Source organism: Mobula birostris, chromosome 14, assembly GCF_030028105.1.
Source record: "Mobula birostris isolate sMobBir1 chromosome 14, sMobBir1.hap1, whole genome shotgun sequence".
In the NCBI taxonomy this organism is placed as follows: domain Eukaryota; kingdom Metazoa; phylum Chordata; class Chondrichthyes; order Myliobatiformes; family Myliobatidae; genus Mobula; species Mobula birostris.
Genome location: NC_092383.1, coordinates 49,440,324 through 49,465,438, shown reverse-complemented (window position 1 = coordinate 49,465,438; position 25,115 = coordinate 49,440,324). Strand labels below are relative to the sequence as shown.

Genomic DNA, 25,115 nt, shown 5'->3' with positions numbered 1-25,115 from the left:
TGATGCAAAATAAATTGAGAAAAATATCCTGAACACTTCTAAATAAATTGCTTACATGAACTTTGCCTGAAATACATTTAGAAGGAAAATCATACCACTTTCGCATTTCATTGATCCACTCCTTGTTTTAGGTCTCAAGTCATGAGCAGGAACCTCAGTGATATCACTAGGCTCTGTCTTTATGTCTCCCACCTGTAAGTTAAAATTGAACACAGTAATTTAGATCTGCTACTCAGTCTCAATGAAAATCTTTTGATTCGGACAGACAATGGAACTGCCATAACTGCCAATGTAGTGAAGTTGGAACTTGTTTTCAAATTCCGTTACAAAATATGCTTCTACATTTTCCTATGTAAATCAGATCAGATATCTGAGTAGACTGATTAAATGAGCTGGATTCGGCACAGACTAGAAGGGCCGAGATGGCCTGTTTCCGTGCTGTAATTGTTATACAGTTATATGGTTATATGGAAATCAGAGGGTCTAATTAACATGATTCATGGCTACAGGCAAGTCAATGACACACATTTCCTCACTATGTATTAACCAAACATTCATAATATTGTGTGCTCACAAACAATGGGCAGCTACACTTTAAGGGGCAAGACTGCATCTGGAGTTGCATGCATAGTTCAGACTCCATACAATATATTAATGGAGAGAAATATGGCCAAGGTTTATCAAAATAGCTCCTAAAATGATTTACCAAGAAAGAAATTAAGCAGACAGGACCTAAACTTGAGCTCAGACTGAGAGGGCACCTCACAGAAATACTCAAGATTCTCATGTAGTTGACATGCAGACTTCACATTTCTCTTGAAGTCCAGAACTGGGGTCACATTCTCAAAATAACATTTTTCCACTCCAAAACAGTGAATCTCAAATTCTCTACCCAAGACAGTTGTAGATACTCAGCTGCTAATTATATTCAAGCTGAATTAATATATTTTATAAGAATCATGAAATATGGGGATTTGTCCAGTTAAGTGAAACCAGATCAGTCATGGCAGGCTAGATAGTCTAGAGTCAGAAGATGCTGCAATCTGAGGAACTCTGAGTCAAGAAACATTTGTGGATGGAGGGCAAAAGCAGAGAACATTTTGGTCAAAACCCTCTACTGGGATAGATGCTGCTTGAACCGCTGAGTTTCTCCAATTGTTGTGTTTTGCTGAATAATCTGCTCCTGCTTCCCTTCCTTGAGCTGTCAGACAAAATAAGCATTAAGTCTAACATGGCTGGTTAGAAAGCAAGGACTTAAACCACATTTTGAGTCAAGAAAGATGTGGCACTTTGGGGAAAAAAAAACACTAACAAACATAGCTAACATTTTATGGCCATCTGGAAGATGCAAGTGCAGTTAAGAAACATGACCAGCATGTCTGAACTAGTGACATTTCCAGTGAAACAAATGTCAATTAGTGATACAGGGACTTTATGAAAGAAGCATGGGCCATTCTTAATTGGAGTGAATGACCAAACTCAACTGAAAATATTTGCCAAAACCTACACATGCAAGTGAATGAAATGCAGAACACTTTACTTGTAAAGATACATCTTAACTGTCAAAAAGGCAAAACAGATATGCATATGTATGGTGAATGCAAGCAGAATAGCAATGGGACATGTCCACTGTGCTGAAGTAGATTTTTCCAAAATGCCTCCAAGACTTTCCCATGGGTTTTTATTTGCAAAATAGTTCCAGTTTGCACCAATTAAGGAGGCCTTATAGCTGATTAGGTTACACCAAAGGTTTCCAAAGAGGCACTCAGATAACTGAGGAAGATAAATTGGCAGAGGAAGAGAAATTACAACAGCTCTTCCTTATACAACAGCTTTAACAGAAAAGTATTTCACAACAATTCACAGGATAGCCACTTATAAACGTCAATTGGGGCAGCAAAAAAAGGTTGTACTGGTAATTTTCAGGTAGTGTTTCAAATTGATCACATGGAACAAAGGAACAGCTTGGTGGCATGAATATGGAATTTGTGTAACTGATGCCCCATCCTTTCTTTTTTCTATTTCCTCCTGATAGAACTGTGTCTCTCTTCTCCTCCTCCCTCAATCTCCCTGTCACCATGCTCCCTTTTTTCATGTTCCATCACCCATCATACTGCATCTTCAGTCACTTCTACCTATATCCTCCCAGGTTCTGACATTGTTCCTATCTGGTGATCACCTACCCCCCCCCCCCCCTTTGATCCACCCATTACCTGTAAGCTCTGGCTCCATCCCTTTCGTCCAACTTTTTATTCTGGTTACCTTTCTTTCCAGTCCAGAAAAAGGCCCTGAACCTGAAACATTGACTGTCCATTTCCCTCAACAGGTGCTGCCTGTTGCTCAGTATTCTTCCAAGGCTTTGATTTTGCAGAGAATTTAAAGAGCAAGTTCCTAGGCTAAGACCCTAAGCAAATTAAGACAATCCTGAAATGTTTAAACATAGATGCCCTAGAGATCAGAATTAAAGGCACTATAAGGAGGAAGGTAGAAGGATACAGAGATGGGGAGGAGCTAGAGAATTGGAAGAGTAAAGGATGTCAGTTGACAGACATTAAAAATGAAGTAGAAGGCAATATCAGGACAAAAGTGATTTTATATACAGAAGTAAAAGAACGATAAAGGCAGAGATAAAGTGACATGAATGAAGGACTTCATTCTACACAGAAGTGACCATAGGAAGTGTAGAAACAAGTCTGAGACACAAGTATAAGTATACATACTGTAATCATTTAAGGAAAGAAATTTTCCAAGATTATACATACACAGATACGTAAAGTGACTGCAGGATAACAAGTGTGGCTGTTAACAACTGCACAATGAAACTTAGGAGGTAATCTTCCAAGAGGTTGTTGTGAGGAGTAAAGACCAGCATTAGTTCAATTTACATAGAATATATACAAAAGGGAACACAAAAGTAGAAGTTTTGCTACAACTGTACTAGGTCTTGGTGAGACAACACTGGAACAATTAGTTTTGAACTCTTTACTCAAGTATATGTTTGCCTCAGCGGCTGTGCAGAGAAGATTCAAGCTTTATTCTTTCATACCAGGAATATCTCATGCCTAATTCATTGGCATTTAGAAAAGTGAGGGATCTTGGTGAAGCATAAAACTTGGTGGGGATTGACAGCAGAGATGCAATGAAGACATTTTCCAAAATAGGTAAGTCTAGAACCAGGGCTCAGGTTGACAATGGGTTACTGATTTAAGACTGTGAAGCTATGGTAGCTGTGAAGCTTGGGTAACCTCAGCCATCACATCAAGTCCTTGGAGTGCTTCTACATAAGCTGCCTCCAGCGCATCCTGGGAATTACCTGGCGTGAGTGGGTGCCTCACAGTGAAATACTTGTAAAGCCCAACTGCAGGAGTATCGAGGCCATGATCACCCAGCGCCAGCTGCAGTGGCTGGGGCATGTGATAAGGATGCCCCCATGTTGGCTACCCCATAGAGTGTTATACGGCCAGCTACATCATGGTCGACGCTCAGCTGGAGGGCCGAAGAAGCGCTTTAAGGATCAGATGAAGAATGCTTTAAGGAAGTGCAAGATCAGACCCGGGGACCTGGAGGATGTTGCTGCTGACCGTACCACTTGGCGACAGCTGTGTAGGGACGGAGTTCGTATTCAAGAGATGGAAAGAACAACCAGAAGATAGCAGAAGAGAGCCAGGAGAAATGCAGCCATGGTTGCCACCACTACCACATATACATGTCCCACCTGCAATAGAGCTTATGGGTCCAGGATAGGACTGTATAGTCATCAAAGATCTCACCGTTAAAGGAGTGGACATTGCCATCCAATTTCGATGGACAACCGAAGATTTAAGACTAACAGGAATTTCAAGGCATTCTCTATGCCAGATAATCTATAACCTTCAGATTAGATCCTGTTTTGTTTCGATACAATTACATCTATTAGATTGTAAAATTATAAAACAGCTGACATTATGACTTTCACTCAACGGTATGCTCAAAATCAGACTGCATACTTGTACAGATCTGATCAACATGCTTCAATTATATCATATCCTTCTGGAAGATTGCACAAGAAGCTGAATCACACTATTTTATTTTCCTATGCAAACAACAGGAATTCTGCAGATGCTAGAAATTCAAGCAACACACATCAAAGTTGCTGGTGAACGCAGCAGGCCAGGCAGCATCTCTAGGAAGAGGTACAGTCGACGTTTCAGGCCGAGACCCTTCGTCAGGACTAACTGAAGGAAGAGTGAGTAAGAGGTTTGAAAGTTGGAGGGGGAGGGGGAGATCCAAAATGATAGGAGAAGACAGGAGGGGGAGGGATGGAGCTAAGAGCTGGACAGGTGATTGGCAAAAGGCATTTTGGATCTCCCCCTTCCCCCTCCAACTTTCAAATCTCTTACTCACTCTTCCTTCAGTTAGTCCTGACGAAGGGTCTCGGCCTGAAACGTCGACTGTACCTCTTCCTAGAGATGCTGCCTGGCCTGTTGCGTTCACCAGCAACTTTGATGTGTGTTGATTTTATTTTCCTTCACTTTTCCAATTTCTGGAGAGCACTAAAAAGGCTAATGTTTATTGCTGACAGCTAAATGCCCTCTAGAATGAGGTGACTAGCCTCTTGCTTGTCCCACTAGAGTCCTGCTCAAGGCCATTTCCATAATTCTTTTGGCTAGAAGTGTCCAAAATTACCAGCCAACCATAAACAGCAATAGCCTTTGAAATGTGGCTGTGCTGTGAGAATCTGCAGGAGCCCCCGAACCCACTGCCCTCCTCAAAGCTCAACGTACATATGTCACCATATACTGTACAACCTTAAGATTCATTTTCTTGCTCAATAAATCCAATAATCATAATAGAATCAATGAAAGATTGCACCAATAGGGCAGACAACTAATGTGCAAAAGACAACAAACTGCAAATAATAAGCATACCATAGAGGTTAGTACAACACTTTACAATACAGATGACCTAGTTCAATTCCCACCACTGCCTGTAAGGAGTTTGTACGTTGTCCCTGTGATTGTGTGGGTGCGCAGGTTTCCTCCCACAGTCCCATCAGTTGGTAGATTAATTGGTCATTGTAAATTGTCCTGTGATTAGGCTAGGGTTAAATCAGGGAATGCTGGGTGAAGGACCTTGCTGTATCGCAAGCAACTGAGGAGATGAAGAGTCCTTGAAAGTGAGTCAATAGATTGTGGGAACAGTTCAGTGATGGGGCAAGTGAAGTTGAGTGAGTTATCCCCTCTAGTTCAAGAGCCTGATGGTTGAGGGATAATAACTGTTCTTGAACCTCATGGTGTGTCATAAGACTTCTGTATCTTCTTCCTAAGAGCAGCAGCGAGAAGACAGCACAACCAGCATAGTGGAGGCAATGAAGGATTCTGCTTTCATGCAACAATGTTTCATGTAGATGTGATTAATAGTGGAGAGGGCTTTATACATAATGGACTGGGCCATATCCACTACTTTAACAGGATTTTCCATTCGAATGCATTAGTGTTTTAATGCCAGACTGATCCAGCCTGTCAATATACACTCCACCACACAACTATAGATGTTGGTCAAAGTTTTAGATATCATGCCGAATATTCACAAATGAAGGAAGTAGTGGCGCTACTATGTTTCTTCATAAATGCACTTAGTGCTGGGTCCAGGACAGGTCTTCTGAAATTATAACACCGACGAATTTAAAATTACTGACTCTCTCCGCCTCTGATCCTCCATGTGGACCGGCTCATGGACATCCAGTTTTCTCCACCTGAAATCAGTACTGACATTGACAAAGGGGTTGTTGATGTGGCATCGTTCAGCCAGATTTTCAATTTACATCCTACATTCTGATTCATCATTACCTTTGATTTGGTGTAATCAGCAAAGCTTAAATATGGCATTGGAGCTGTGCTTAGCCACCGTCGTAAGTGTAAAGTGAGTAGAGCAGGGGGCTAAGCACACAGCCTTGTGGTGTGCCTGTGCTGAGATTATGTAGTTGTTGTCAACCTGAACTGACTGTCTGCAAATGAGGAAATCAAGGATCCAAGGCAACAGGGTATCAAGGCCAAGATCTTGAAGCTTATTGATTAGTTTTGAGGGGGAAGATTGCATTGAACATGAAGCTGTAGTCCATAAAGAGCATCCTGATGTATGCACTTTTGCTGTCCAGATGTTCTAGGGTTCAGTGAAGAGTCAATGAGATGGCAACTGCCGTGTACCCATTGCACCACAGGTTGATAAATTGGAATGGATCCCAGTCACTTCTCAGGCAGGAGTCTCAGAGTTACCTCCTTGGTGGTAGGACCTCCTCAAAAGGTATTGTCATAAAAGCCTAGACAGACATTTGTAATTTTATTATTTGTAGAGAGTAAACCATGCACCCGCACTGGTGGACAACAAATGGTTAGATTAGTCGATGAGGATATTTTCTCGTGGATAACAAATTTAACTAATGCTGCAGTGATCCAAACAAATGGAAAGCATTTCACATTCCTAACCAGCGTTTTACAGGTGATGGAGGTATCTATAACCAACATCAGGCATGCTCATTGGTTCAGAACAGTGACCTCTGAAGAATATGTAATTAGACACTTGCTGGAGATAGTTATCTCCCTGCACTTGCATGGGGGACTGTTACTTATCAGCCATGCCACAGTCCTAAAGAAGGTCTCTGCCTGAAAAATCAACTATTTATTCACTTCTGTAGATGCTGCCTGACCTGTTAAGTTCCTCCAGAATTTTGTGTGATGCCCAATATTACCTTGGTTTAAGTCATAGACAACTTCATATGCTGAAGAGTTAAAAATGAAATTGCTGCTGACATATCATCATTTCTAACTTAAGGCAGACCATTGAAGATGAATGAGCCAATAACACTGCCCCAAAAAACTTGTGCAAGTGTTGTCCAAGGTCTAGGTGGATCGACCCAACAACTACAAATACCATCCTTTACATAAGGTATGATAAAACTAGTGTTTTCCCTTGAATGCCCATTGAGCAGCTTTAAGATAATTTAACGTAGAAAAGTTCCAAGCACAAGACTTTTGGCTCCTTATGCATGCACTGGTTCTTCAGCAAACATGAATACCTAGCTCTGATTATAGAGCTAAACAACACAATGAAGGATAGAGCTAAACAACACAATGAAGGAGGAAACCCTCAGATCACTGCAGTCTTTGCCACCAAAGTGGTATTCACTTCACAATGCTATCATAAAAACAAGTGGCCAGAATCACATCAGGGCTGTTTAACTCTTCCTGCTGGTTTACCCATTACCTTAACAGATGCAATATAGCACGGATGCCCTTCACGATTTGGCTAACTTCACTGATGGGCATCAAACTCCTCTGCTCAATACATTGCCCCTGACTACACCCTGTTTCCACCCTTTGAGAAAATCAAACAGGCAGGAAATTTTGAAAAGTCCAAATTTAGTACTTAAATAAATGTCAGGTGATGATCTGTTCATTACTTTGTCTTTTCCAGAAATGTTTACAAATCACCATATTGCTGCCTGTTACCTGTACCACTTGTAAATGGCAGAATTTTCTTCAAAGGAGATTACCAAGCCAAATGGACCTCTACCACAATACAGCAGGTTGTAATCTTTGCAGTCTTACTTAAAATTCTAGATTAACTAAACTTTAAAATTCCAGAGCTGCCACAGTAGGATTTGGTAGGACTAATCAAAATAGGACATACATGCTAAATGGTAGGGCATTGAAGAATGCTGTAGAACAGAGGGATCTAGGAATAATGGTGCATAGTTCCCTGAAGGTAGAATCTCATGTGGATAGGGTAGTGAAGAAAGCTTTTGGTATGCTGGCCTTTATAAATCAGAGCATTGAGTATAGGAGTTGGGATGTAATGTTGAAATTGTGCAAGGCATTGGTGAGGCCAAATTTGGAGTATTGTGCACAGTTTTGGTCACCGAATTATAGGAAAAATGTCAACAAAATAGAGAGAGTACAGAGAAGATTTACGAGAATGTTACCTGGGTTTCATCACCTAAGTTACAGAGAAAGGTTGAACAAGTTGGGTCTTTATTCTTTGGAACATAGAAGGTTGAGGGGGGACTTGATAGAGGTATTTAAAATTATGAGGGGGATTGATAGAGTTGACGTGGTTAGACTTTTTCCATTGAGAGTGCGGAAGATTCAAACAAGAGTTGAGAGTTAAAGGGAAAAAGTTTAGGGGTAACATGAAGGGGAACTTCTTTACTCAGAGAGTGGTAGCTATGTGGAACGAGCTTCCACATGTGGAATGAGGCAGGTTCGATGCTGTCGTTTAAAGTTAAGTTGGACAGCTAAATGGACAGGAAAGGAATGGAGGGTTATGGGCTGAGCACAGGTCAAGTGGGACTAGGTGAGAGTAAGAGTTCAGCACAGACTCGTGCTGTAATTGTTGTGTGGTTTATATGGTTATATGATTTGAACTCTTCTCAATGGTTTGCCCACAGACCATTGGGTTACAAGTTCAGTAATGTTATCTTGAGACTACTGCCATCCCTTGTAACAGCAGCCATTAATTGAAGGCTGTTAATTCAATTACCACTGTGGAAATTTAAAATCTGCGGATGAAAGAATTAAAAGTTTAAGAAAGTTAGAAAAAAAAATTGGTCAGGCAGCAGGACTGGAAAGAGAAAAGGTTAATGTTTCAGGGTCAGGATTCGTCACCGGAACTGGGAAAGAAACTACTTCAGATATCCCAGGTGGAAAAGTGGCTTGTTTGGAACAAAGGGACTTATCATCTACCCTCCACTTTTGTTCAACCCTGTTTCTCTACTAAACTAAGCACTTCCCTTCCCAACAAACTGAACAAATCCAGTCTTTCCTGCTTTTATTTCATGCTTAGTAATGCCATAGTGAAAAAGAATTCTCATATGTTCATCTAATTATTTTTAGATGTGACAGTAGTACCCACATATCAATTACGAATTCAATGCTGCTGAATGCAATGTCTAGCCCAGACTGACTCAACTATCTTTCCCCCTCCAAACTGGTGTTTCTTCAAACTGCAGCTAGCACATCTTTTTTACATCAATGCCGCAGCTTCTGGTACAAGAAACACTAGAGCTGCAGCAAGTAGTAATTAACTCCAAAAATGTGCAGTGCACCATGGCTCACATCATATTCCCATAGGCTCCATTGCTACCCAGTATGCTGATGGGTCCATACCCAAATATATGACTAACATGTATCACCTTGTATCATTGTGACATCATCCACCAATATCTAAACTTGCATACTTTCAGTACCATAATAGGGGCATCCATTGTGAAAGAGCTCCCTCAGGAACATGAACAAAAGTGTGATCTTTTGAAAGGCAGAGCTCATTTGAGGGCATACATCTACTTGTAGAATAAGATTAGATGTATAGAATTTCATAGGTTAACGTGCTTTATGCAAGAAAGAATTGGCTTTGAAACATATGCAATTTGAATATAATGTTTGCAGAACAGGTAGATTTTCCCTGAAGGTAACTGCTAAAATGTAAACTGGAGACATTATTAGACTCAGTGACAAACACAAGAGATTCTGCAGATGCTGGATATTCAAAGCAACCCACACAAAATGCTGGAGGAACTCAGCAGGTCAGGCAACATCTATGGAAATGAAAACAGTCAACATTTCGAAACAAGACCATCATCTGGAAGCTTGTGTGTGTTGCTTTGGGATGCATCTTGCCCACTTGTCCATCAAGACCCAGCTCAGCCTCTATCATCAGGGATAGATCGTCCACTCAATCTAGCAGAGAAATTCACTCCTGCATTATTAAGGCAAGTACTTTTGTTTAAATTGAGAGGAGCAAACTGTTCATTTTGTGATGGTCCCCTATTTAGATGGTAACATCTACATTCATTAAATTCCAAAGATGTACAAGTTATAGATTAATTGGTCCATAAGTGTAACTGGCCAGTACAGGCTCACTTTGCCTGAAGGGCCTGTTACCATGCCACATCTCTAAAATCAAAACTTAAAATTAAATCACGTGAAGAAAACGTACATGAAATAAACTCTCAAGTCAGTGGCCATAAACACAGCTGGCCAAGGATGAAGCGACAGGAAGCTCATGTACCTTCAGAATCAAAATACATTCACTTTCAGTAATAATGCAAAGTCAAAATATAGATTCACAATAATTACACATCTTTGTTTCATGGAAACTAGGGCTGTAGCTCTACACATGGCATCACAAAAAATAGAATATCTAATATACAAGATCTGTACCAATGAGAATAACAATAGGATGATTTGGTAAATTAATTCATGACTGAAGAACTGGTGCAAGGGTAGGCTTTCAGATTTCTGTATCATTGGGATCTCTTCTGGGGAAGGTATGATCTGTGCAAAAAAGATCGGTTACACTTGAACCTGAGGGGGACTAATTCCAGTGGGCTGGTTTGCTAGAACTGCTGGGTAGAGTTTAGCTAATTTGGCAGGGAAACAGTGGTAGGGCTGAGGATTAGACAGTTGTATACAAGCAGATGCAGTGGATAAGCAAAATTGCAGTCAGCAGAATGGGATAAAGTGTAACAGCGGCTAATAATTGAAAAGGATGACAAATACAGGACTGGATTATATATGGGAGCTTAACATCCAAAGATAAACACTGTATTGAAAGGACAGGCAGGTAGACAGAGGCTGATATGGCTGTTGGGAAAAATATAATCAAATCCTTAAAAAGGGCTTTGGAAAATGTAGAATCCTTGTGGGTGAAGAAACTGCAAGGGTAAAATGACTCTGATGGGAGTTATCTACAGGCCTCTGAACAGGATGTGGGCTATAAATTACAATGGGAGATAGAAAAGGCATGTCAAAAGGGCAATGTTACAATAGTCATGTGGGATTTCAATATGCCAGTAGATAGGAAAAAATCAGGTTGGTGTTGACTTGGATCCCAAGAGAGAACTTCTAGAATGCCTATGAGATGGCTTTTTAGAGCAGTTTGTGGTTAAGCCCACTATGGGATCAGCTCTTCTGGACTGGGTAATGACCCGGATTTGATCAGGGAACTTAAGGTAAAGAAACCTCTAGGAGGCAATGATTGTAATATAGAATTCACACTGCAATTTGAGAAAGAAGCTAAAATCAGATACATCAGTATATTACAGTGGAGTAAAGGAATTACAGAGGCATGAGAGGGGAGCTGGCCAAAGTTGATTGGAAGGGGACAGAAGAGCAGCAATGGCTGGAATTTCTGAGAGCAATTTGGAAGGCACAGGATAGATACAACCCAAAGTAGTATTCTAAAGGCAGGATGACAACCATGGCTGACAAGGGATGTCAAAGCCAAAATAAAAGTAAAAGAGAGCATAAAATAGAGCAAAAATTACTGGGAAGTTACAAGATTGGGAAGCTAAAGAAAAATAGAAGGCAACCAAAAATGCCACATGGAGTGAAAAGATGAAATATGAAGGTATGCTAGCTAATAATATCAAAGAGGGTACCAAAAGTTTTTCCAGATACATAAAGTGAAAGAGGCGAGAGTAAATATCGGACCGCTGGAAAATAACGCTGCAGAGGTAGTAATGGGGAACATGGAAATGGCAGACAAATAGAATAACTATTTTGCATCTTCACTATGGAAGACACTACCAGTATACCAAATGCTCAAGAGTGTCAGGGGAAGAAGTGAGTGCAGTTGCTATTACTAGAGAGAAGGTGTTTGGGAAGCTGAAAGAGCTGAAGATAGACAAGTCCATAAGGCATCATCATTATATGCCATGTCCAGTTTGAGCTTTGACTGCCATAGCCCACACACTCCTGTTTCAGGTCAAGTGGATCAATTCATTGGTATTCATTTCTAGTTCTCTGGCTGCTATCTCCATTATCCTTGTCTTCCTCTGCTTTCTTCCCTTCAATCTTTCCCATAATTACCATGCATTCTAACTCCTCTTTCCTATCAAATGTCCAATGAAGTTATGTTGCTTTTTCATGATCTCATACATTTCTCTTTTTGTGTTTGCTCTGTTCATGACATTCGCATTATTCGTTTTGTCCATGATATTCTTTGCATCCTCCTCAAAAACCACATCTCTGCTGCTTCAATTCTTTTCCTCATGTTACTAGATACTGTCCAACATTTCTGAACCATATAACATAACTGGATAAACGTAACATTTCAGTACTCTGAGGTGGGTTGTCATGCCTGGTTTAGTATTGGTCAGTATACTCTTCATTCTCATAAAGATGTCTTTTGCCATCCTTATTCTTCTGAGGAAAAGTTTATTCCGTTTATTCTAAGCCTGCAGATAGGATTCTCCTCCTTTTTGGATATCACCATACATTCTGTCTTTTGCAATTCATAGATAGACCCATTTTTGCACTTTCTCCATAAGACATAGGAGCAGAATTAGGCCATATAGCCCATTGAGTCTGCTCTGCCATCCCATCACAACTAATCCCAGATTCCACTTAACCCCAAACACCTGCCTTCTTGCCATATCCTTTGATGCCCTGACCAATCAGGAAACTATCAGCTTCTAGTTTGAATATACCTTAAGGGCTTGGCCTCCACTGCAGTCTGTGGCAGAACATTCCACAGATTCACTACTCTAAAAACATTCCTCCTTACCTGTTCTAAAAGTTCACCCTCAATTTTGAGGCTGTGCCCTCTAGTTCTGAATATCCCCACCATAGGAAACATCCTCTCTACATCCACCTTATCTATTCCTTTTAACAATCGGTAGGTTTCAATGAAATTCCTCCGTATTCTTCTAAGTTCATGTGAGTACAGGCCCAAAGCTGCCAAACGTTCCTCATATATTAACCCCTCAATTCCCAGAATCATCCTTGTGAACCTCCTCTGGACTCTCTCCAATAACAACAAATCCTTTGAGAAATGGGGCCCAAAACCGTTGACAGTACACCATGCGGTCTGACAAGTGTCTTATTAAAGGCTCAGCATTATCTTCTTGCTTTCATATTCTATTCCCCTCGAAATAAATGTCAATATTGTATTTGCCTTCTTTACCACAGACTCGACCCATGAATTAACCTTCTGGGAGTCTTTCATGAGGACTCCTAAGGCCCTCTGCACCTCTGATGTTTGAATTTTCCAATTTAGATAATAGTCAGCACTATGGTTCCTTTTATCAAAATGCGTCATACATTTTCCAACATCGTATTCTATCAAAAACAAGAGAAAATCTGCAGATGCTGGCAATTCAAGCAATACACAAAAATGCCTTCAACGTGGTCTCAACCCAAAATGTCAACAGGACATTATAGTTTCACAGAATCAGAACATACATACTGTTTTGCTCTTACGAACACAACCCTATCAAAAAGCTAGATCATTATTTAGCAAAGAGTGCATTAGTAATAAGTACTACAAACTGTTTAGAGAAGTAGCAAACAAACAAAATTTTAAATTACAGTTCAATAATGGTAATGTATTTATACTTCACAAAGTTGTTTAGAATTGTAAAATAGTAGATGCTTAAAATAACAGTATGGTACTGGTAAAATAAAATCACCAATTTTTTTTATAAATGACCCCACACAACGAGCACTGTAATTACATAAAAACAATTCACTGCATTTTATTTAAGGCAGCCATTAGTAGCAATCCGAACCTCAACTGGACCCTTGAAACTTTTGAAATCTTATGTCCTTAACATATCAGTACAGTTGATTTCTGCTTTATAGCTGTTCAGGTAATGGGAATTCACTTTTACGGAATTCACAATACACTACACAGAAACCTGAGATACAGAATAAAATTCACTCATGGAACTTTGAAATTAAGACAGTATTTCAAATCATTTTTCCAAACACATACACAGACCACATGGCTTTGTGTAATGGAAAATCGTGACAGGAACCATTTCCCAAGTAGCACCACCACCCCTGACAATAGCTTCACTTTGCGTATCAACTATACTGTCACTAGAAAAATTACACTCACCTCTGATCGCATACGTTTTGCACGGCGTGCTGGTACAGCCATCTCTGAGGACTGTACTGACTGTCTCTGAACTATATCATGTGGCTTATATTCTTGATCTTTTTCATCATTAATCAGACTTGGCTTTTGTACACACTGAAAAGAAAGGTCACAGAAATAAATTACTTGTTGATACACCACTTTGTAGGTGTCATTACAAAGAAGGCATAGCATGTCACCTGAAACTGACAAATTTCTATAGATATACAGTATACTAACTGGTTGATCATGGCTTGGTATGGAAACACCGATGCCCAGGTACTGAAAAGCCTACAAAGAGCGAGATACAGCCAGTCCATCACAGGTAAAGCCTTTCCCATCACTGAACACATCTACAAGGAGTGCCACTACAAGAAAGCAGCATTTCTCAAAGACCTCCACCATCCAAGCCATGCTCCCTCCTCACAGCTGCTATCAGAAAGGTGGTACAGGAGCCTCATGACTCACACCACCAGGTTCAGGAACAGACCATCAGGCACCATCATGGATAATTTCATTCAGCTCAACTCTGAACTGGTACCACAAACTATGGGCCTGCTCTCAAGAACTTTTCAACTCATGTTCTCAATATTATTTATTACTTATTTATTATTCTTTTTTATATTTGCACCATTTGGAGATTGGGTGCTTGTGTAGTGCTCTTTGTGTAGTTTTTCATTGATTCTACTGTGATTCTTTGTATCCACTGCGGATGCCTGCAAGAAAATTAATCCCAGGGTAGTACATGGTGATATACACATACTTTTATAATAAATTTACTTTGAACATTTAAGTTTTAGTTCCTTGTGCCTAGTAATAAAATTTATTACTGCCATGATGAGCTACTCCAAGGTAGTCAGCAGTTGCTTTTCTACTTTAATGATATAGATCAAGAATAAGAAATTATCAGAAAAAAAGCTAACATTTGGAGTAATAATCTGTGATAACTATATAATTTCTGACACTAGCATCAGTGCAACATCATTGCAAACGTGCAAGCTGGCCCAGCACTAATCACGATATTTTTAGTTAATAAATTTTAAAAATTGTTGTTTTTAAATTCACAAATTTAGTTGGGATGGTCTCATCATCTGCACTCAGAAATATACAACTCTACCGAATATATCTCATATGTTTCCCCTGAAGAACATACTAGCCAATAGCTTCCTGACCCCAAGGAGGCCATGACAAATGTCTAGCCAAATCAGTTTGCAAATGAACCAGAATAGGCCCTGCCTTTAAAGTGCAAAATATTCTTCGGTCTTTCTAGCTGACAAAAATTATCAAGATCCTGATGCATTCAAAAAGTTAAAATTTGCTAAAAGTTCAAAAATGCAAACCATAACCAAGTTGTACAAATGCCTTGCTTCCAACCACAAAATTCTCCATTCAAATAAATGGCCCAGACTTATGCACTGGAAGATTAAACCTCATCACTGAAAGTCACTGGCAGAGCTCAGCCAGTATGTTTGGGAGTTCATGCTGACACCTTTAATGGCAAATGCCAGCAGTTTTAATTGTTTTGCAAAAACAATATAAAAATGCAACAGGGAAGAAAGGTAGATTTGATTAAATACAAGCCTCCAGAACTCTAGGTGAAGAGTTCCAAATATCCACATTGAGACCCAGGATCTCTTCATTTCAGTTTTAAATTGCCCAGACCAACCCACTTCTAGACTACTCAGCAAGAACAAAACACTCGTCTACAGCAGCGGTCCCCAACCACCGGGCCGTGAGGAAGCGATATGATTTGGTGATAGAAGTCAGCTGCACCTTTCATCATTCCGTCATGCCCACTGTTGAGCTATTACACATGCGAGGTCATTACCCGCGCGTCATCCATGTCAGCGTGGGAAGGAGATCAACTCCTCAAGCTTGCAAATGACGGCGGGCTGGAAAGTCTGTTTGACATAACATCTCTGCCGACATTCTGGATCAAAGTCAAGGATAAAAATCCTGAGATAGCCACGAAGGCACTGAAAACGTTGCTTCCATTTCCAACATATCTCTGCAACGAATGCAACGAAAACTAAATTGCGGGATAGACTGGACATAAGGAACCCATTCGAGTATCGCTGTCTCCCATCACCGCTCGATAGGACCGTCTTGTTGCAGGAAAACAAGCCCAGGGCTCCCACTGATTCAGCGATATTGGTGTGTTGCAATGATTTTATATGTTCATATGGGGAAAATATGTGCTGCGTGCTTAATATCCAAACGTTACTTAAAATGTTATGATGCTATTGACTTATATAACCATTTAACAATTACAGCATGGAAACAGGCCATCTCAGCCCTTCTAGTCCGTGCCGAACGCTACTCTCACCTAGTCCCACCGACCTGCACTCAGCCCATAACCCACCATTTCTTTCTTGTCCATATAGCTATCCAAATTTTCTTTAAATGATAATATCGAACCTGCCTCTACCACTTCTACTGGAAGTTCGTTCAAAACTTACTTCAAGCTCCCCTGACAATTGACTTATCACTATATTCATGCGAGGAAAATAAGCGCTGTGTGTTTAATATTAAATTCGTTAGATATTTACTTTCATATGAAGAAAGACTGGATGAACTAGGCTTGTACTCGTTGGAATTTAGAAGATTGAGGGGGGATCTGATTGAAACGTATAAGATCCTAAAGGGATTGGACAGGCTAGATGCAGGAAGATTGTTCCCGATGTTGGGAAGTCCAGAACGAGGGGTCACAGTTTGAGGATAGAGGGGAAGCCTTTTAGGACCGAGATTAGGAAAAACATCTTCACACAGAGAGTGGTGAATCTGTGGAATTCTCTGTCACAGGAAGCAGTTGAGGCCAGTTCATTGGCTATATTTAAGAGGGAGTTAGATATGGCCCTTGTGGCTATGGGGGTCAGGGGGTATGGAGGGAAGGCTGGGGCGGTGTTCTGAGTTGGATGATCAGCCATGATCATAATAAATGGCGGTGCAGGCTCGAAGGGCCGAATGGCCTACTCCTGCACCTATTTTCTATGTTTCTATAAACCCTTTTAGAAAGGAAATTGAGTGTATTAGCCACTTATCACCGATATTCTGGTCGTGGTTAAGACCCCCCCTCCCCCCCCGAACAGAATCACCAAAAACAATTTGTAGGAAAAAAACCGTACACACATGCGCGCTGGTGCCCACGCAAGGCTTCATGGTCATTGTAGTCTTTCTCGGAGTAAGCCCAGCGTATTTGATTGCTACTCTCGTCCGTTGGCAACCCTACCCCCCCCCCCCCCCCCCCCCCCCCGTCAGCCGGTCTGCAAGAATATTGTCAATATGAAACCAGTCCGCAGTGCGAAAAAGGTTGGGAACCCCTGATCTACAGTCTGCCAAAACCTGAAAGAATTTCTGAAGTTTCACTGATATCACCTCTCATTTGTTAAACTAAAATCTAATTCACACAAATTTCTTAAATCAGCAAATTCACTCAGAAAATTCTAGATGCTACTGCAATCCCTCTGTGAAGTCAAAACCATATGTAATATCAGATACAGACTCTCACCTAGACACTTAATAACTGCAGAGATGCGTTTTTCAACCCTCTTGCATGTACCATTTGCCATCTTAATTACCTAAACTTGTAAACTAGCTTTCTCTTTTAAGGAAAACCAGGCCCTTTGAATGCCATTACTATAAATTAAGATTGTTGTCATGAGCATTCATGCCCAAGCTATGCCATGAAAATTGGCTTTTTACAGCACAGTACATTACAAATTAAATAAACTTAAATCAATACATAATTTTCTCTTACTACTTTGAACAGTAGGCCACATCTGCTGTCCTCAAATCTATAGAACGTTTAAAGGTGAATAGTCAAAGAACACATTACATCTGACCACCTTTCACATTCTTCATATTATTTAATTCTTTGCCATCTCCTCATCCCTCACCTTGTAAGGTACTCAACATTTGCCCTTGCTCCTTTTTCCCTTTTACATGGCTACAGAAACTAATTCTCGTTCTATGATTTAATAGAAAAATTTTCTGTCAGCTAGGAACAAACCTTATTTGCTGAGTGAGCTTTAAAATATTTGCAAATTATGACTGTTGATAGTATGTTTTGCACCTTTGCTCTTGAGAAATGCTGTTTCATTTGACTGCATTTATGTACAGTTAAATTATAATTAAAGTTGAACAATTAAGCCCCAGCATTATATTAAAAATATACCCCCTTGCAAAGTCAAATATTTTTAATGGTATTGTAGAGAAGAGCAAATTTGTTAACTGCATAGAGTCATGTCACTTCAAGTGGTATCTCCTCAATTGAGATAAACAAGTCATAATGACCAAGAGTAACTTCAAATGTTTTATATTTAACTGCACATGAACCAAAATCACGATTGTAAAGTGAAGATTTTATTCAAACAAGTGATCAATGACCCAATCTTCAAGTACAGCAAACTCTTTATGCATTTTGTACAACTGCACAACCTGAGTAGCCCCACCCCACCACCAGCCAACATGAGATAACTAACTAGAAGCTCAGTCATCTTAGAAGGAAGAGAATTAAATTACAAGAAAAATTTGGTTTTCAATGGGACTAGAAATTACTACACAAGGGTGACCACAAACAGATTCAACAAGAACATCGTTTAAACATAGGGTCAAGGACTACAAGCAAGGGTGACATGCAAATTGGAACGCAGATCGGAGAATGGAAGATGGAAATCCAACCAGAACTATACTGCAATAGTTGAAAAGATGTCAGAGGTAACTTCAACAGGTGGAAATAGTTGGAAGTTCAATGTAAAACATGATGGAAATGTGGCAAACAATCTGGATAAGTTTCAGAATTTGATCAGGGAGAAGTTGGTCAAAAGCAAAAACTTCATATTTAGCTGGATTGAGAAAGATGGTGGCAAAATACAGACAATTTCAGTTCTTGTTTATTGGTGCTAGTTTTGGCTAGTCAGTCCATGCTCACTGAACATTGGTTTGCAAATCCTGGAACTCCTTAACTATCATTTGATCTACTTTCTCCGTTTTAACAAATGTTTTGCAGCTCCTTACCTTCTGGTCTTTAGCCTTTCTCCCCTACAATGTAGGACTGAATGTGTTTTACTGATTTTGATTACTCAGTCCAAGAAAAAAAATCTCAGCTCTAACTTGTATTATAAGTCCTGAATAACTTGTATTACAAGTCCTGAATATTAGCTCTTCAGATCTTTGTGTCAACCTCATCTCATGACACAAAAAGATACCGTGGCTTTGTCAAAACATCCACTGTCTTCAATTTTAAGAATTATTTTTTGAGGTTCCTCTAGTTCTTTGCAAAGACTTTAACACCTACCAAAGCAGCACATTTTGTGTGTATCTAGCAATTGAAATAATTCCTACAGATCCAGGAAATCCAGAGCAACACACAAAATGCTGAAGGAACTCAGGTCAGGCAGCATCTATGGACATGAGTCAATGCTTCTGGCCGAGATTCTTCATCAGGACTCGTGTTTTTTTTTTGGGAAGAAAAACGTCAAGTCAACTCGAGAATGAGCAAATATTGCTCAAGGAACCTTAATACCAGATCACCTACAAATCACCAAACCCTTATTACATACATTACACTCACCAATAAGCTGGCTCCAGATTGAAAGAGGTTATAGGGGTACAGAATTCGTTCATAATGAGATCGAAGTAGTGACCCCAAAGCTTTTCCAGGTGGATACTGCATTTTGTGCGCTATTTTGGACCAGCGCCGCTCTTTACAGACCATTTCAAAACCACCTTCTTCTGCAACCAACTGCAAAGAAAGGACACCATAAAATTCAAATGCAATAATCTCTATAGAAAACAAGCAACAATTTCAATACCAAATACTCACGATTATTTCAATGATAATTTTTGTGTCAACATACACCAAAAGAAGATGGAGCCAGGAGAAGGTTATTAGATGTTCTACAGTATTAACTGTTCAGCCACGAGGGTGACAATCTTATAATGATTTTACTTCTCATTCCTCTGCAATGAAGTATCCACTCTTTAGGAAGTAACCCTCATAATGTGTTTCAATATTCCAGAGTTCTGTATGACAATACCTTTGTTAACCACTGAACCACAAAAAGCACAATTCCACACTGGTTTTATCTTCACAAACTTTTCAGCTTGTATTATAATACAATTGTTACATACTCTACGAATCAACTCACCTTGAAGACACAACAGCCACTTTTTAAAATCGAAGTACATATCAATGTCACATTTTATTCCCCATAATTCCAGCACCACCACCTTTTCAAAAAAAAAAAGTCCCACTCTATAGCAGCTCGATTCAATTTTGCTTTTACCCACAATCATAAGTAATGATTTTTCAAAAATCACTGGGTTCTGGACTGGTTCCAGAGGGCCAGTTAGTCTGACCTCAGTGATTCGGAAGATGTTCACATCTTCAGCACATCTGTAGATGTGAACTTCCCACTATTCAAGACATTTACAAAGACAGTGTGTAAAAAGGGCCTGAAGAATCACTGGGGACCGAGTCACCCAAGCCAAAAACTGTTCCAGCTACTATCATCCAGGAAACGGTACCACAGCATAGAATCCAGGACCAACACTCCAGAACAACTTCTTCTATCAAGCCATCAAACTGATTAATTCACTCTGATACAACTGTGTTTCTATGTTACATTGACTGTCCTGTTGTACATACTATTTATTAAATTACTATACATTGCACATTTGGACAGAGATGTAACCTAAAGATTTTTACTCCTCATTTATGTGAAAGCTTTAAGTAATAAAGTCAATTCAAAAAAAAATTGGAGTAAGGGGAAATAAGAGGCCATCAGGCAGGAACTTGGAAGCATAAATTGGAAACAGATGTTCTCAGGGAAACATACAGAAGAAATGTGGCAAACGTTCAGGGGGAGTTTGCATGGGGTTCTGAGTAGGTACATTCCAATGAGACATGGAAAGGATGGTAGGGTACAAGATCCGTGGTGTACAAAAGCTGTTGTAAATCTAGTCAAGAAGAAGAGCTTACAAAAGGTTCAAAAAACTAGGTAATGATACAGATCTAGAAGATTAAAAGGCTAGCAGAAAGGAGCTTAAGAATGAAATTAGGAGAGCCAGAAAAGGCAATGAGAAGCCATTGGCAGACAGGACTAAGGAAAACCCCAAGGCATTCTACAAGTATATGAGGAGCAAGAGGATAAGACGTGAAAGAATAGGACCAACCAAGTGTGACAGTGGAAAAGTGTGTATGGAACCGGAGAAAATAGCAGAGGTACTTAATGAATACTTTGCTTCAGTATTCACTACGGAAAAGAATCTTGGCGATTGTAGGGATGACTTGCAGTGGATTGAAAAGCTTGAGAATGTAGATATTAAGGAAGGGGACTTGCTGGAGCCTTTGCAAAGCATCAAGTTGGTTAAGCCACCGGGACCAAACGGGATGTACGCCAGGCTACTGTGGGAAACGAGGGAGGAGATTGCTGAGACTCTGGCAATGATCTTTGCATCATCAATGAGGACGGGAGAGGTTCCGGAGGATTACGGATGTTGTTCTCTTATTCAAGAAAGGGAGTAAGGATAGCCCAGGAAATTATAGACCAGTGAGTCTTACTTCAGTGGTTGGTAAGTTGATGGAGAAGATCCTGAGAGGCAGGATTTATGAACATTTGGAGAGGCATAATATGATTAGGAATAGTCAGCATGGCTTTGTCAAAGGCAGGTCGTGCCTTACCAGCCTGATTGAACTTTTTGAGGATGTGACTAAACACATTGATGAAGGAAAGGAAGAGCAGTAGATGTGGTGTACATGGATTTCAGCAAAGCATTTGATAAGGTATCCCATGCAAGGGTTATTGAGAAAGTAAGGAGGCATGGGATCCAAGGGGACATTGCTTTATGGATCCAGAACTGGCTTACCCACAGAAGGCAAAGAGTGGTTGTAGTCAGGTCATATTCCGCATGGAGGTCGGTGACCAGTGGTGTGCCTCAGGGATGTGTTCTGGGACCCTCACACTTTGTGATTTTTATATATGACCTGGATGAGGAAGTGGAGGGATGGGTTAGTAAATTTGCTGATGACACAAAGGTTGGGGGAGTTGTGGATAGTGTGGAGGGCTGCCAGAGGTCACAATGGGACATTGATAGGATGCAAAACTGGGCTGAGAAGTGGCAGATGGAGTTCAACCCAGATAAGTGTGAGGTGGTTCATTTTGGTAGGTCAAATATGATGGCAGAATATAGCATTAATGGTAAGACTCTTGGCAGTGTGAAGGATCAGCGGGATCTTGGGGTCCAAGTCCATAGGACACTCAAAGCTGCTACGCAGGTCAACTCTGTGGTTAAGAAGGCATACGGTGCATTGGCCTTCATCAATTGTGGGATTGAGTTTAAGAGCCGAGAGGCAGCTATATAGGACCCTGGTCAGACCCCACTTGGAGTACTGTGCTCAGTTCTGGTCACCTCACTACAGGAAGGATGTGGAAGCTACAGAAAGGGTGCTGAGGAGATTTATAAGGATGTTGCCTGGATTGGGGAGCATGCCTTATGAGAATAGGTTGAGTGAACTCAGCCTTTTCTCCTTGGAGCGACGGAGGATGAGAGGTGACCTGATAGAGGTATACAAGATAATGAGAGGCATTGATCGTGTGGATAGTCAGAGACTTTTCCTCAGGGCTGAAATGGCTAGCACGAGAGGTTTTAAGTTGCTTGGAAGTAGGTACAGAGGATACGTCAGTGGCAAGTTTTTTTGTTTGTTTTTTTTTAATAAATAAATACGCAGAGAGTGGAGAGTGCGTGGAATGGGCTGCCGGCAGCAGTGATGGAAAGACTTCTGGATGGCTACATGGAGCTTAGAAAAATAGAGGGCTATGGGTAAAGCCTAGGTAGTTCTAAGGTAGGGACATGTTCGACACAGCTTTGTGGGCCAAAGGGCCTGTATTGTGCTGTATGTTTTCTATGTTTCTATGTTTAGTTCAATGTTGGAGTTGATTATTAAGGATGAGGTCTCAGCGTACTTGGAGGTACATGTTAAAACAAGCATGGTTTTCTCAAGGGAAAATCTTGCCTGACAAATCTGCTGAAATTCTTTGAAATAACAAGCAGGATAGACAAAGGAGAACTAGTTGATGTTGTGTACTTGCATTTTCAGAAGGTCTTTGACAAGGTGCCACACATGGGCTGCTTAACAAGCTATGAGCCAATAGTATTACAGGAAAGATTCTAGCATGGATAAAACAGTGGCTGATTGGCAGGAGGTAGGGTGTGTACAAAGGTAGCCTTTTCTGATTGGTTGCCAGTAACTAGTGGTGCTCCACAGGGGTCTGGGTTGGGACTGATTCTTTATATGCTACATGTTAATGATTTAGATAATGGAATTTATGGTTTTGTTGCAAAGTTTACGATATGAAGTTAGCTGGAGAAGCAGGTGGCAGGTAGTTTTGAGGAAGCAGAGAGACTACAGAGGACTTAGAGCAGGAGCATGGGCAAAGAAATGGCAGATGGAATAGTGTCAGAAAGTATGATCATGCACTTTGATAGAATAAATTAAAGGGTTGACTATTTTCTAAAAGAGAGAAAATACAAAAATCTGAGATGCAAATCAAGTCTGCTCCACCATTCAATGACATGCTGATTCAATTCTTCCAGTCATCCTCACTCCCCTGCTGTATTCCCTGGAGTTCAGGAGAATGAGGGGGGATCTCACAGAAACATTCCCAATGTTAAAAGGCCTGAATAGATTAGATATGGCAAAGTTATTCTCCATGGTAGGGGAGTGCAGGACAAGAGGGCACGACTTTAGGATTGAAGGATGTCCATTTAGAACGGAGATGTGGAGAAATTGCTTTCGTCAGAGGGTAGTAAATCTGTGGAATTTGTTGCCAGGAGCTGTTGTAAAGGGCAAGTCATTGGGTGCATTCAAGGCAGATAGATAGGTTCTTGATTAGCCAGGGCATCAAAGGGTATAGGGAGAAGGCAGGGAAGTGGAAATGACTGGAAGAATTGGATCAGCCCTTGACTGAATGGCAGAGCAGACTTGATGGGCTGAACGGCCTACTTCTGCACCTATATCTTATGGTCTAAAATACACATTCACTTCCTCTGCCACCTCTGCATCTCATTACAAAATCTCCAAAGTCATTCTCTATTGGTCCAATATCTACCCTCAACTCTCTTTTACTCTATCTTTTTTAAAAAACTGCTTTTAGTATCTTCTTTGATATTAATCACCAGCGTCCTTTCATAATTCATCTTTTCCTTCCCAATAACTTTCTTAGTTTTCTTCTGCTAGTTTTTAAACAGCTTCCCCAATCCTCCATCTTCCCAATAGCTCTGGCTTCCTCGTATGTCTTCTCTTTTGCTTTTACTTTGGCTCCAACTTCACTTGTCAGCCACTGTAGTGTCCTTCTTCCATTTGAAAATTTCTTCTTATCTGGAATATGTCTTGCACTTCCCTCATTTTTCACAGAAACTCCAGCCATTGCTACTCTGCTTGTCCTTCCTGCTAGTGTCTCTTTCCAGTCAACCATGCCCAGCTCCCCTCTCATGCCATTGTAATTTCCTTTATTCCACTGAAATTCCGACACATTGAAATTTAGTTTCTCCTTCTCAAATTTCGAAGTGAACTCAAACATATTGTGATCACTGTTCTCTAAGGGTTCCTTAGCCTCTCTTATCACCTCCGGATCATTGCACAACACCCAATCCAGCACAACCGATCCCCTAGTGGGCTCAACAACAAGCTTTTCCAAAAAGCCATCCCTTAGACATTCTACAAATTCTCTCTCAAGGTCCAGTACTGATCTGGTTTTTCCAATCCACTTTAATGTTTTCATGTTAAAATCCCAACTGTTATCATGACATTGCCCTTCTGACACACCTTTTCTATCCCCTGATGTAATTTGTAATCCACATCCCCACTACTGTTTGGAGGCCCGTATACAACTGCCATTAGGATCCTTTTACCCTCATCATCTCTTCACTCAACCCACAGAGACACTATACCTTCCAATCCTATGTCATCCCTTTCTAATGATTTAATATTATTTCTTGTACACAGAGCCACAGCACCCCCTCTGCCTACTAACTTATCTTTCTAATACACTGTATATCCCTGGACGTTCAGCTCCCAATGGCAGCTATCCTTTAGCCAAGTTTCAGAGATGGCCACAACGTCATAGCTGCCCATCTGCAGCGGAATTTCAAAATCATCCATTTTATTTCTTATGCTGTATGCATTCAAATACAACACTTTCAGTCAACTATTTCCT

At 40.5% G+C, this 25,115-nt stretch overlaps 1 protein-coding gene across 2 annotated transcripts in view; it reads right to left on the bottom strand.

Moving 5' to 3' along the window:
* kdm5ba (lysine demethylase 5Ba) overlaps nt 1-25,115 on the bottom strand; it is a 156,237-nt gene that overhangs the window by 114,391 nt on the left and 16,731 nt on the right. For both annotated transcript variants that reach the window (XM_072278521.1, XM_072278522.1), the window contains exons 4-6: nt 19,469-19,639; nt 13,879-14,013; nt 96-192 (exon numbers count right to left, since the gene is read on the bottom strand). In XM_072278521.1, coding sequence (XP_072134622.1) covers nt 96-192; nt 13,879-14,013; nt 19,469-19,639 — 403 coding nt within the window. The remainder of the gene's footprint in view (nt 1-95; nt 193-13,878; nt 14,014-19,468; nt 19,640-25,115) is intronic.